This window comes from Ictidomys tridecemlineatus, chromosome 4 (genome assembly GCF_052094955.1).
Source record: "Ictidomys tridecemlineatus isolate mIctTri1 chromosome 4, mIctTri1.hap1, whole genome shotgun sequence".
Taxonomy (NCBI): domain Eukaryota; kingdom Metazoa; phylum Chordata; class Mammalia; order Rodentia; family Sciuridae; genus Ictidomys; species Ictidomys tridecemlineatus.
Window position 1 is genome coordinate 101,925,481 of NC_135480.1, and position 14,340 is coordinate 101,939,820.

The 14,340-nt window shown below is 53.3% G+C and overlaps 1 protein-coding gene across 38 annotated transcripts in view; it reads left to right on the plus strand.

Annotated features, from left to right (window-relative positions):
• Phldb1 (pleckstrin homology like domain family B member 1) overlaps positions 1-14,340 on the plus strand; it is a 47,683-nt gene that overhangs the window by 340 nt on the left and 33,003 nt on the right. For 6 of the 38 annotated variants that reach the window (XM_078047095.1, XM_040285326.2, XM_078047094.1 and 3 more), the window contains exons 1-4: positions 1,835-1,955; positions 5,292-5,372; positions 6,051-6,174; positions 7,032-7,202. In XM_078047095.1, the coding sequence (XP_077903221.1) occupies positions 1,911-1,955; positions 5,292-5,372; positions 6,051-6,174; positions 7,032-7,202 (421 nt within the window). In that variant the 5' untranslated portion in view covers positions 1,835-1,910. Of the gene's footprint in view, positions 1-1,824; positions 1,956-5,291; positions 5,373-6,050; positions 6,175-7,031; positions 7,203-12,253; positions 12,436-14,340 lie in introns of those variants that run through there. The other 32 variants (XM_078047105.1, XM_078047108.1, XM_078047104.1 and 29 more) reach the window with 16 other exon arrangements.

The window sequence follows — 14,340 nt, forward strand, 5'->3', positions numbered from 1 at the left end:
CAAGCCGCTGCCAACGTTGCCGCCAGAGGGGGCCCTTGTGGACTCCCCCCCGGAAAGGACTCTGAGACTTGCGGATCCAAACTCTCCTTTAGGCACCACCACGGCTAGACCGACATTTGCGGTGGCGTGTGTGCGTGCGTGCCCTTGTCTCCAAAGCCCACACCAACCTCTCCGCCAAAAGCAGGAACACAGGAAGGGGGATCCCCAGTGGCGTATCCGCTCTTGTCCCTGGGTCAGCCGCCTTGATAGATTTCGAAGGGATAAGGAGTCCTGGTGGGAGGAACAGGAATCCAGGAGGGATCCTTGGAGATGGGAAGCGCGTTTGAGGTTTCCCAGGCACTCTTCAAGACCCCATGTCTTTTGGGGTCCCGGAGGCCACATGGAGCACCTTGAAAGAGTAAATCGCAGGTTTTCGCCACGCCTTCGCGGTCTGGATTCGAATGCCTAGCGGAGTTCCCCCGAGCCGAGGCTGAGCCAAGTCATCGGGCTCCCCCGGGATGGGGAAGTGCAGGCGGACGACTGACTGGGTGGGGCCGCCGGGCGCAGGGTTGCCGAGGTGCCCCAGACGCTTCCGCGGAGGTGGGCGCGTTAGCGGGGACTTGGCTCGCTACCGCACCGCCCGGCGGGGGACCCCGGGCGCCGGGGCGGGGCTGCATTCTGGGCCCGTTAGCTCAGCGGTCCCGGAGGCTCCCGGGGGCTGACTCATCCGACGGCGGGTTCATCCACAGCTGTCACACCAGCGCAAGCTCTCACGTCGGGCATCCTCACAGCACACACGCCGAGCTCCCCACCCTCCACTCCCACGCGTTACATACACACAGCCCCTGTGCTACGTTCGCCATTGGGACACACGCAGAAACCCCAACACGCCTAGACCCCACCACACGTTTCACACTGCACGACTCACGTATAGGAAACCGTACCCCGTGCTCACGCAGCCCCATTCACAAGCTGCCCCGCTTACACACCTAGTCCCCACCTACACTGTCAACCTCACTCACACATGCAGTCCCTCACACATGCCAGTCCCCTTCCTGCAGCTGCCCAGCTGCAAGCTGCTGTGTGTAGGGGCCATTCCTTTTCCCCGCCGCGCAAACAAGCGGTTCCTTCTCCCTACCCAACCAAAGAAAGGCCTCTTGTCCCGAAGTCAGGGCGGGCGGGGCAGCTGCAGCAGTCAGCCCAACACTGCGCGGCCTTGTCCCACCCGGCGGCCTGGTGAAGGGCAACCAAGGGGGTGGGGTGACAGGAGCCTCTAGAGTACGGAAATCCCACGCGACCTGCTGGTTTCAGAGAGGTGAACGAGATGAACCTTTCCCGCATCCCCCAACTAAAAATCACACCCCCAAATTACACTCAACATCTCTTACTGGGGCTGTCTCCTCTGTCATCTGGATGCATCTCCTCTCCCCCACTTGTGGGGCCGCTGGTCTGCCCCTAATCTCCCTCTTTTCCTCCACCTCGCCTACCTACCCCTCTACGGTCACCCCCTCCACTGCCCCTCCACCTCCTGGGACCTTCCCAATTTTCCCCATCGTCTATCCTCAGTCTCTCCCCTGCCATCCTCTGCACTTAATCTTCTCCTCTGATTTCATTTTTTTCTTATCCCCAGGCTCACTCTTAAACGTCCCCCTCCAACCCCCCGCGTGTCACTTTCCCCTCCCAGTCCCTTCGCAGACGCCTTTATTTAAGTTTTCTCCTTTCTGGGGGCCTTTGGACACCCCCGCCCCGCTCGGGCATCCCGCCCTCTGGGCTCCTAGCCTCAGTTTCCTTCCCGTCCTCAGTTTCCTTCCCGTCCTGACTCCTTCCTCTGACTGTGGCCCTTCCCGGAGGGCGGATGTGTGCCGGGAAGGCGAAAGCCTTAGCGGGCCGAGAGGACCCCAGCTCGGCGCCGCAGGCCAACGGCCACAGCCATGCGACACTGGGGGCGAGGCCTCGGCTGGCCTCCCGGGACCAAGGTGAGCGCTTGGGGGTCACAAGCAGTGGTCCCACGGGGGCCAGGCCTTTCCCTCGGCGGCTGGCTATAGAGCTCGCATCTCGGGCGTCACTGGGAGCCCCAGGAGGCCTCCTTCAGTGCTTGCCGGTGCCAGGGCTGGTTGGCCCGGGCCTCACCTCACCCATTCGGGTGCCGAGGTCCCGAGGGGAGTCTTTGAGCGCCCCACTCGGCAGACAAGGCTGGGACCGGTGTCCCGTGTTGCCCAGCTGCTCGCGCGTTCCCGCTAGGCGAGGAGGCCAAAGGGGCCAGTCCGGGGTGACCTCCTCGACGCAGTCGGACCTTCCCTGTAGCTCTCCAAATCTGGCCAGTTAGGCGTCCACACCTTGCTCCGGAGGAGGCATTTGGGCATCTATGTGAGGGTGTGGGAGCCGGCTTCCTTGCCTCAGAGTGGGACTCACACCGCAGCGGCCTTTTTTTGGCGGCGGGGCGGGGCAGGGTTTCCCAGAAAGGCAGCAGAGGCCAGGGCGGGTGAGTAATTACAGCCGAGGGTGGTGGGTAGCAGCCGGGTGGGACGGAAGCGGGCCAGCCAGTGGGGGGCGCCCCGGCGCAGAGCCGCTTCGCCTCCCCGGCTGGGGTTGGGGTCTGAGGAAGGGACTTCCCCAGGTGGCTGCTCTCCCTGGCGCTGCGAGACCCCTGAGTCAATGCAGCTCTGGTGTGGGGCAGGTTGGTTTGGATGTCTTACACTTGACTTGGGTTAGGTTTCTGCGCTGGAGCCACAGCCTTGCACCTCTACATATTCTCTTATCTTCTTCCTACAACTCTCTCCTTATCTCTCCCTCTGCTTTCACCTCCTGTTCCATTCTGGCCTCTCATCTAATCACTCTTATTCCCCATCAACATAATTCTTTATCTCCACTTGAATTTCTTTGGTGTAAACAAATGATCACAGGAAAGGCTTCAGAGTGACAAACACTCCAGGGTGGCAGATGAAGAAACTAAGGCCCAGAAAGGTGAAGTGCCTTGCTCAAGGTCACACAACTCATAATAAGAGCTGGCATTTTTATAGTGCTTTGCACTTTGTAGAGTGTCATTTAGTAAAATACTGAATCTCCAATCTTTTTTTTTTAACTAACAGTTTAATTTATGTGTGATTTATATACCATAAAATCCACCCAATTTAAGTGTGCAATGATTTTTAGTATATTTACAGAGCTGAGCAACCATCATCACAATTTAATTTTAAAACATTTCTATCAACTCTCTCAAAATCTTTGTGCCCATTTATTCACTCTCTATTCTACCTTTAGCCTCAGGCAAACACTAATCCAATCTTTTAAAATTATTATTATTATAGTTTTATAGAAGATTGACTTGACAATCAGAGAAGTTAAATAACTTGTCCAAGATTTTATAGCTAATAAATAATAAAGTCAGCAGAGAATTTAAGGCTATTGTATCCCAGTTTAAAATTTTTTCCAGCTGAGCGTGGTGGCACATGACTATAATCCCAGCCACTCAAAAGGCTGAGGCAGAAGGATTACAAATTCAAGGCCAACCTCATCAGTTTAATGAGACCCTCTCTCAAAATAAAAAATAAAATGGGCTGGCAGTGTAGCTCAGTGATAGAATGCCCCTAGGTTCAATCTTCAGTACCACATAAAAATAAAAATAAAACTATTCACTGAAGGATGATGCCTTTTCTTCACCATTGTGTACTTTTTAATTTTTCTTACCCATTCTTTTACATAAACTCCCCATTCCCAATTCACTCTCTTGTCTCTACTCCCTCAGAAAATGCTGAGGGATTTTCCCGAGTCTAAGGAAGCAGGACAGCAATCTGTCCCTGGAAACTTCCCTGTGGTCAGGATGCCTGGGCAGGTGCCAAGCCAGCTTGGGGCTTGGTGTGTTAATGGCCTTTGCCTTCCCTCTTCCCAGGCAGGCTTGGGGTGGGCCCCAGGCACTATTCCGGCCTCTCTTCCGCCAGCTTGGTTGGAAATGGTGACGGAGATGATGTAGTCCTGGCCCGGAAGGGTGGAACCTGGGAGGATAAATTTAGTAGCTCCATGACTGAGGCCCTTGGGACCCTTTGCCAGGGTCAGACACTCCCTGGAATGCTGGCTCCTGCCCCTACTTCCTCTGTAAGTCACCTGGTAGATGGCAGCAAGAAACAGCATAAGGACACCCTGCTTTCCTTATCTACCTCCCTAAGCCCTTAGCTTTCCTGGGCAATATTTCAGCAGCCAATGAATGTTTCTCACTTTGACACTTTGGCCAGATGATGGACATGTAGACACACAGTAACACACAAAGGTTCTTCCTCACATTTCTCAGGTACTAGAATCATAAACCAGGGAAAGAGGGATGGGTGGTAGTGGTAGGTGGGTGGGGATTCAAGTTCTGGTTCTGGAATCTAAGCTTCCTACAGCACCAAGCTAGGTAAGAACATGATAGTCCTACATTCCCAGTAATAGTCACCATTAGCTGATTAGATTGAGGTGAGGTTGCTTTCTGGGGAAGAGAAGGCGTAAGAGTTGAGATAAACAGAGATGGCAAGAATAGCTGTGTTTTTCCTGTGTCTCTTTTAAGAAAACATCCTGCTAGCTGGAGCAATGGTTCATGCCTATAATCTCAGCAACTTAAGAGGGCACACTGAGGCAGGAGGATCACAAGTTTCAAGAATAGCCTGGGCAATTTAGCAAGAACTCTGTCTCAAAAAATAAAAAGGGTTGGCTGGGCTTGCTCAGTGGTAGAGAGCTCGCCCAGCATGCATGAGGCACTGGGTTCAATCTTCAGCCACATTAAAAAAAAAAAAAAAAGGTATTGTGTCCACTTACAACTAAAAAAATATAAAAAGGGCTGGGAATAGAGCCTAGTAGTAAAGTCCCCTGGGTTCAATCCCTGGTACCCCCTCCCAAAAGGAAGGAAGAAAGAAAAAACATTCTACTGAGACCCCTGGGAAAGAGACAGAGGAAGAAAAGGAAAGGAGGTGATGGAGCCCTTTTCAGTTAAGTTACCCACCTGGAGACCCTTTGTCTACTGGTGTCCCTAGAGGGGCTTCCCTGGATTTTGCTCTTCCACCCACCCATTAGTGGGATTTCTCCCAACCTACTTAAGGCTCCAGATGGCTGGGGGTCTTCAGCTGCTAAGATTTGAGTTCTAGGTTGCATAGAGCAAGAAAGCACAGAAATACAGGCCAGGCCCTATTAGGCTATTTGTGTTTACCCTGGCAAGGGCCAGGTCTGGTAAGGTGTGGTGGCTGTGTTGTGGCTGGTGAGGAGCGGGTAGCTGCTGCTACCTGCCTGTTTCTTTCCCTCTTCTACCCTGAGCTCCCCATCTCACCTTTATCCTGTGTCCCCAGGAACTCTGGAGTCCTAGGACCATGGATACTCTCAATAGGAGCCAGGTAGGCCCTGGATGCAAGACCCAGGTTGTGGTGCAGGTGAGTGGGTTTGGGGCCATGGCGGAAGAGGGTTATTGATGGGGATGTGTTCAGCTGTTCTACCCATCTGTGGCCCTAGCCTAAGGATGAGAGCAGCAGTTCTGTTCCTCTCTGTCCTTCCCCAGTTACCAAGCCTATTAACAGCTGAGTCTTTATCTGAATCAGGTTAATTGGTTCACCTAGAAACTCCCCTTTGAAAGTCAGAAGCGGTTTACAGGTTGTCCCTGGACAGTATCACTGGGCTGGATCCTGGATCGATGCCTCCGCCCTTCCTTGTAGCTTAGTTTAGTAGGGGCAAGCAGCAGCCAGGTGGATAGCCAGGGACAAAACTGAAAGGAGCTGGGCTGGCCCTCCTCTACAGTGCCCCCTCCTCCTTACCTAGTGCTCTGCCCCCACCCTTCTCTCCTTGTTTCTGTTTTAATAGACAAAAGGGGCAGTTGAGCCAAGACTTGAGATAAATCCAGTGGGGCGAGTTGGTGGCCTAGATTCAGATCTAATTACAATTTAGTGGAATAATGCTTTGTGTAAGATTTTGTGCTAAGCCTTTCAGCACCTCAGAGCCCTTTGAAGAGAGAGGGACAAGGGCTGGAGAGAATGCTGGTGCGACTGGGACTAGGGTGTTAAGGTGCTGGCCCAATGTCTATAATGAGGCTCATCTCCTACCCCCACTACCTGCAGAAAGGACCCTTGGACCTGATCGAGACAGGCAAAGGGCTGAAAGTGCAAACGGACAAACCGCATCTGGTGAGCTTGGGCAGCGGGCGGCTCAGCACAGCCATCACCCTTCTGCCACTGGAGGAAGGTAAGCGTGGACAGGGACTCCCCACCTTCATCATTACAGGCATTCTGTTCTGGAGGCCATTCCCAAGCATATGTTGGGGGCCCTTCTGCCTCTGCCAGCAATGCTTCCCCAGACCGCTTGCCTTCTTTGGTAGATAATCTGGCTCCATTCTAGGATTAAAGATCAGTTTAGAAACAAGAAGGAGAGCACATTGCTCTTAGCAACCAGTATGTCCCAGGGAAAAAGGGGTCCCACTCCAGGATGATGCCTGCGTGAGAGGCAGGACCAGTGGAGAATGACGAGATGGAAGAGGGGGCTCCATCTCCCAAGAGGAGGCCCTGGTGTGGCTCCCTATAATTCTCAGCTTCTGCCCTCCCCTCTTCTCTCCTGGCTGCACCTGTTGCCTGGGTGATACTACATTCCCCACATTCTCTAAATACCAGTCTCAGGGACTCTGCCAAGGAGGGGCTGGGGGAGAGGCTGTACTGGGTGAGAGGAAGGAAGGGAAGGGACGGGTTGCAGGTGGCAGAAGGAAAAGGGGAGAGCAAGATTTAGAAGAAAAGCTGGGAACAGCCAGAAGGGGGAAAAGAAAAAGGAACTTAGTGGGTGGGTAGAGAAACTAAAGGTGATATCCTCCTTTTCTACTCTCTCAGTCTGGTTCCTGTGCCCTTTGTGCCTTCCCATTCCAAGGCAGAGTTTTCTGTTTGAGAAGAGCTTTTGTTACTTACAGTCTCAACCAGACCCAGGGGCCCAGGAGGGGTGAGCTGTGGTGGGCAGAAATTCTCCCTGGAGCAGCAGGTGAAATGGATTCCCACAGTGACTCTTCTTGCTCTCTCTGCCTGGACAGTCCCCTGATTTAGTTTACCTCCTGTCTTCAGGGAGAACAGTGATTGGCTCCGCAGCCAGAGATATCTCACTTCAGGGTCCAGGCTTGGCTCCAGAGCACTGCTACATCGAGAACCTGCGGGGTACCCTCACCCTCTATCCTTGTGGCAATGCCTGCACTATTGATGGGCTCCCCATCCGACAGCCTACCCGACTTACTCAGGGTAAGATTGATGCCCCTAAACTGAGGAAGGAGCCTCTTGGTCACAGCTTGTGCATGCTGGGTATAGGGGAAACCTAATGTGGTGGTTACCATGGTAACTGCCTGAATGGTCATAGTCAGGTGCCTCTGGACTTACAAAACCCCTCCAGCAGCCAGACTTGTCTTCAACCTGCTTTTCATTTCTGGGTATCCTTACCTTGCCTCCCCACATCATGTGGAGAGAAGAGACTCTAATTCCTGCTGTCAGAGGGCCTGGGAGCGAGAGTGTGGCTGTTTAATGGTTGTTGGGACAGAGCAAGTGGAACAACAGTCTTTTTTTTTTTTAATATATATATATATATATATATATATATTTAGTTGTAGTTGAACACAATACATTTATTCCAAACATTTAGTTTTATGCAGTGCTGAGGATTGAACCCAGGGCCCTGTGTGTGCTAGGTGAGCACTCTACTGCTGAGCCACAACCCCAGCCCCGGAACAGCAGTCTTAAGGAGATCAATGGTGTTGTTCCTCGATGCCAAGAGGGAATTTAGAGAAGCCGTTGAGGAAGATGAAACCCCTGTGGAAATGGGGCAAGTTAGCTGAGTCTGATGGCAAAATCTGAGGACGTGCCTGTTCCTGCTACAAGACTGTCATGAATATGCTCACCGCTCTGTTTCCCAAAGCACCAGCCATTCTCTTATGCAAGGGAGACCTTGTGTTGTAAGGACCCCTAATTATGACGGTTATTAGGCTGGTAAAGGGCTGGCCAGGTGGCACTTTGACAGGCCAGGTGTGGAAGTTCCTCTGGAAACTAGGTTCTGAGCATCATTTCATACAGTGAGTTGTTCCATCAGAGGAATAAGAAAAGCAGATGTGGGCGGGGCCAGAGGTGAGATTATAATGAAGACCAGAGCTTTGGACTACGCCTGGCTCTGCACATCTGCACAGAGGGACTCTCACTGGTCGGAAGCCCTTTGTCAGGGGAAATCCCACTCATTCCATTGTCTCCCCAGCTCCTTCTATTCACATGCCTGGGGCCTTTAAGTGCCATTTTCTTCAAAATTGGCCTAGGAATGACCATGCCCCACTCCTTCCTCCTGCCCCTGAGGTGAGCACAGGGTAGGGAAACAGACTGCAGAGAGACAGGTTCCCAGCAGCAGTAGGGCAAGTCCTTGCCTTCTCTAGGGCTTCAGGGTTTTTGACTCTGGTTGAGAAAGAGAAACCCAGGAAATGGGGCTTTGGTCATGATGCCATCTGGTTCCTGATGGTCCGGTTCAGTCTCAGAGGGAGCATCTGCTCCAGGATTTGGGTGCACGCAGGTGAGACAGCAGAGAAACAAGGAGAAGCAGGGCAAAGTTCAAAGGTGGCCAGCCCTCACTCCCCAGCCCCCAATCCCATTGCTTCCATGGTTAAGAACACCTTTGCCCCTCGTGCTGTGAGCAGGGTAGTTGTGAGCAGTACTCCCTATGCCTCTGTTGGATCTTCCCAGAGCATCTTCAGTTCCCTGAGAAGAGGGCGGGCCTGAGGCCATGATGGAATTTTTAAGCATTTCCTGTGGCCCCAGTGACCCCCCTTCCTCAGCCAGAAGCCCACCCTGCCAAGTATGTACCCTCCCACTCTCTTTTGACCCTAAACTCCCTTTACCCCTCACCCCCCAGTAGCCTTCTTGTCTGGGCTCGCCTGTCTTAGAAGCTTGGCAGCCTGTGGAGGGGTAGGCGGAAGCACAAAGGAATGGGTGTTCTTCTCTGAAGCCCTCCCCCTCCCTGGGCTCCAGGAGCTAAGGGTTTCCTTGTCTCATCTCTGGAGCAAGGCACCAAGCCCAGCCTTGCCTGGCCCCACTCCGGACATTCTTGGGAGTGCGTTTCCTTGGGAACTGGGTGGCTCGGGGTGCATGTGTTATCTGTGTGTCTGTGTAACAGGAGTGTGTTTATGTATCTCCGGATATGTTTGTGACTCTAGGCTTGTGTATTTCTGCATTTGTTTGTGTCTTTCCTTGTGTTTATGGATCAGTGTGTTCAAGTGGGTGTGGGGGTGAATCCAGGACTGATGGTACCAAAATGCCCATGAGTGTACTTAAGTGTTTATATGGGAACTCACTGGCCATATGCCTTCGGGTGGGCAGATGCTTGTGAGGACTATTTAGGGCTGGGTTTTGTGGCTCAGTGGTGGAGCCTTTGCTCAGCATGTGTGAAGCCCTGGATTCCATCCTTAGCACTTGGTGGCAGGAAGGGGGGATTTTCCCTGTCTTATTTCTCTTATATGGCCTTATAGAGTGGACCCTCCTCTTTAAAAAACAGAGGGGGGTCTTGGGAATAACAAGGAGTCTGCTCTGGCTGGGCCAGGCCTTCGAAACATCATTCTGGGCACTGTGCCCAGCCATGGGCAACTTGGAGAGACACACTTCATGACAGGCAGAGATGGCAGTGACAGGCTCTTCCAGCAGGAGTATGCTTGGGCCAGGGGAGGGGGGAGGCGGGCAGAGAGCAGATGCCAACCTTTATCCTAGAGCTATGAACATGGGAGCATGAAGTGAGGGACCCAGGAGGACCTTGATTCCTCCCAGTACGGGAGCATCTTGGCACATCCCGTACTGCCCTCTCCTCTACAGAGCAAGAGGTGGAGCTGGGAATAGGACCAAGGAAATAAGGCAGAATCTCAATCTGGGTCTAGGCTGCCCCACCCTGGGATCACAGAGCCAGACCACATGAAAGATCAGGGAGCGGACTAGGAAGGGGAGGGTCCAGAAAGCCACATAGCTCAGGCGCTGGCTGTCTAGACAGGAGGTCCCCTTCTGCTCCTGATGCACACTGCCAGCCTTTGCCTCTGAGAGTCCTTTACTTTCAAAACCCCACATTGGTGTGTAGGGGCTTGTGTGGGGCCAGCAGAGGAGTGTGCTCTCTGGGGTCCAGGACATTGGGCCTCTTCTTCCACCCAGTTATCAATTATTCCTTCTGTAAATTGGGAGGGAAGACTCCAAGCTTTCTGATAGGAGATTGATGAAGATCTTGACTAATAGGGCTCAAAGGAAAGAGCACAGGCGACGCCTCGGAGCTTTCCCACTTCCTTGCGTCTGTCTCCTGCCCTGGTTTTCACTGGCGGGCATCGCTGCCTGCCTGGGTCTGTCCAGCTGGCCATCACAGTTTCCAGATCTATGAATCACTCTTCCTTGAGGAGGTTTTGTTTTCTGAAACCTCCCCTCAGTTTGCATGTGACCCTATATGGTTTTTCCTTTTTCCCTCAGAAGGGGAATAAGTTTCGTGTGTGTGTGTGTGTGTGTGTGTGTGTGTGTGTGTGTGTGTGTAGCATGGCAGTGACTGCGTGTGGTGATCGGCTATTCAGCAATGGTGGAAAATTTCCCTCATTATTTCTCTAAGGAGGCTGGTATGTGTGTATGTGTATATATACACACACTTTATTATTTAAAAATTTTTTTTGTAGTTGTAGATGGACAGAATGCTTTTATTTTATTTGTTTATTTTTATGTGGTGCTGAGGATTGAATCCAGTGCCTCACTCATGTTAGGCAAGTGCTCTGCCCCTGAGCTACAGCCCCAGCCCATACACACACTTTTTTATATACTAAGGATTGAACCCAGGGGCACTTTACCAGTGAGCTACAGTGGTATGTATGTAAAAAAAAAATATATATATATATATATATATATATATTTTTTTTTTTTTTTGAGACAGGATCTCTCTAAGCTGAGGCTGCCTTGAACTTGTGATCCTCCTGCCTCAGCCTTCTGAGTTGTTGGGGTTACAGGTGTACACCACCACAACTGGCTATATTTATTTATTTATTTTGTTTTGAAATGGGGGTCTCACTATGTTGCTCAGACTGGCCTTAAACTTGAGATCCTCCTGCTCAGCTTCCCAAGTAGGTAGGATCACAGGCAAGCACCACTGGAGATTAACTTTATTTAAGAGTCTCTCCAGGGTCTGAGCAAAAGGATAGCTGTTCCCTATTAAGAGTGAAACTAAGACAGGGAGTGGGGCCTGGAAGAATGTGTGCATGAGAATAAACGTGTGTGAGACATAAGAGTGGTCTATGTGGAATGAAGTGTTTGTGAGACCCTGTGCCCAGCTGATGTGGTGTCAGTGTGACTGAACAGTGTTGGTATGTCTTTGAGAGTTGGTGTGGGGATGTGTGAGCTGCCTAACATGTATTGTGTCCCAGGGTGAATGTGGTGTGTCCCCTAAGATTCTAGTGTCCAGGGTCAGTTCCTTGGGACCAGAGCAACTCTCTGGGGCTCCAGTTGGGTGGTAGGTACCAGCCTGGCTCAGAATCTTCAGCCTGTCCCTGGAGGCACCAGAGACAGATGGCCCTGTTTTCCAGATAGAAAGGGTATCTTATTGGGAGAGAGAGCACTTGGGAGCCCCAGGAAGTGGGCTGGTTTGGAAGGGGCAATGCTTTGGTCCAGCCTGGGTCAATGGGGGTGAGCTCTGGGGGGTAGGGACTGGAAGAGTAGATATTTAGGATGGAGACAGGGTCTGGACTGTGCTGCCTGTATTGCACAGAGCACTGCTTGACCTGAGTCCCCAGCTTGGGTGACCTTGTCACAGTAGAGACTGAGGTCCAGAGCTGAACCTAGTGACCTACCTGGAACCCACTGGGCCCCCACTCTTCTACTCTTCCTCAGTAGAACCACGGAATGTTCTCTATGGTCACTAAGGGCATCCTCCTCATTCTCTGGATAAGTCATCCCAAGCCAGAGGGTGTGACTGGCCCAAGGTGACACTGGCCTGAACCCCAGACCTCCGCCACAGACTTACCCCAGAGAGTCCTGGGCGAAACCTGTACTTGACCTCACTCCAGCTTCCTGGCTCTTCAACCTCTGGCCTCTATATTTACCACCACTTTTCCTTCAGGAGTCACCTCCCTCGAATCTCTCCTCCCTCTCCGCCCCACTTTTCCTCCTGTCCCTGGCGCGGGATCCCTAGCTTGCTGCCTGTCTGCATCCTCCGGCCCCGCCCCGCCTCTCCATCCAGCTCCACACTCGTCTCCTCCATCACTTCCTCTTCCCCTCCTCCTCGCCTTTGTCCCTCCCTCCCTGGCTCCCTTCCCCCGCCGCTGGTGGCCGGCCCGCCCCTCCCTGGGCATTGGCGGCTGCTCGCTGCCTGGCTGCTCGCTCGGAGCCTGGAGCTGGCGGCGCGGGAGGTCGGCCCGCCCCCTCAAAGGCCCCGGGCGGGCCGGGGACCTGCAGGGCCCGCGCTGGCCGGGGCCCACCGTCTGGAGGTCCGGGTCCAGCGGTGAGTGCTCAGCCCGGTCAGCCACAGCCCCTGGCGTCTGGGGCGTCCTGGGAGGGTGGGTGCGAGGAGGGGGATGGGGTGTTCGACCTCTGTTTGGGAGCTTGAGGCTGTGAGACTCCAAGGTTGTGAGTCCCTGAACGTTTCTGAGTGGGGTTCTGGGCTTGGGGCCACTTCTCAGCTGTGCAGACCTCATCTCTCCTAGCGCTGGGCAGTCCCCTCCTGGGATCCGCCTCCCAAGGGGTCGAGGGATCACGGTTAGGATGAGGGGAGCCTTGTTGTGGCCAAGAGGGGTCTCTGATGGGAAAAACCAAGGCTCTTGTTCCTATTCTCCCTTCGTCCACCCTCCCTTTGGCCAGTCCATTCTATGTGTGACCAGCAGGGCAGTGAGTGTCGCTCTGTGTGTGCGAGTGAGCATGGCTGCCTGTGATTCCGTGTGTGTTCCTATGAGTGTGTCTGTGTGTGGTGTTTCCCCTGTGCATCTCTCCGAGACAGGATCCACCCTCTCCTTTGCCCAGTGTTTTCCCTCCAGATGTGCAGATTCTCTACCCACCTGCAGCAGCTGGACCTTAGGTGCTCTGTGCATGGAGGTCAGGGACCATGACTTTGGTTGGGTTCCTGGGCTTCCAGACAGGGCTAGCCTTGTGGGTGTGGAGGAGTGGACAGAGAGGCCACTTCTTCCCCTGGGGGCGGTAGGTGCCAGAGTTGGGGCTATGCCTGAGGCCCCTGAGTGCAAATAGAAAGTTAATTTGGGCAGGAGCTGGGCTGCTCTCAGTCCTGCTGCCCTCTTGCCCGCTCTATTAATACAGCTCTAGCTTTGCTGCCTGGCATCACTATTTATAGCCCAGAGGGAGCGAGGCCACACCCCCGTGTGGGGTAGGGGGAGGGGCAGGTGCCTCTAGTCCTATACTGGCCAGGGTAAGAGGGTCGCTAGATACTCACAGCCTTCTTGGGTGGGCCTGGCACTGCTGGGATGGGATCCACCCAGAAATCCCCTCCTTCCCAGTTTGGACTGTGTGTTCAGGGTCTTCCTAACCTCTATCCCCCTCCCTCCATCAACCTCCAGTTGAGTGGGTCTGTCTAGACCCTGAAAACTCATCATTAATTAGTTTGTTAAATGGCTGAAAGGAAGGAGAGGGGCCAGGCAGGGCCGTTCCTGAAACAGCTGTGGTTGTAATTAGGTGGACGGTGTGGTTGACTGGCATTTATTTCAGTTGTGATTACTCTGGGATCAGCTTCTCTGATTGGTGACTTGGCAGAGAAGGCGATCCCCTTTCCTAACCACCCATCACCCTGGGCGGGCCTTTGGGTGTGCCAAGGGAGTGAGAGGCTTTGTCTGATATGGGCTTCTTGTCCTGCTAGTCCTCCGCCCCATGGCAATGCCAGGGGTCTTAAGAATGGACTCCTGAGCTTCTCAGTAGGGGGCCTGCCAAAATACCCACGTGGCCTGGGATGCCCTTTGCCCTTGCTGCCTCCCTGAGCTGCACTGTCTCAGCGTCCAGGAATGTAGACTTCCCTGCCAGTCTTAGCTCAGACTGGCATGAAGTTTGGGGTGCCAAGTGGCATTGGGTTGGGTAGACAGGAGGCTGAGACCAGGGGTGTGGACAAATGGAATGGTGGGTGGTAGAGAGCAGGGGCTCTGGCCTCTCCTAGCATAGCATCTTCTGTAGGAGTCCTTTAGCACCTGGTATGGCAAGGAGGTGGAATTCTGCCAGCCAGGCTTAGGCGCCTGAGGGGACACCTGCCACTGTGCACACTCCTGAGCCCCTGGCTACATTTTCTGGCTCCCACATAATAACCTCCCCCTTCTATGCACTCACACTTCCTGGGCAGGACTAGGCTTGTGTCTACCGCCTGGGAATGGGCTTTACTGAGCCTAGTGGTCTGGGTCTGACTAGATTCCAGGTG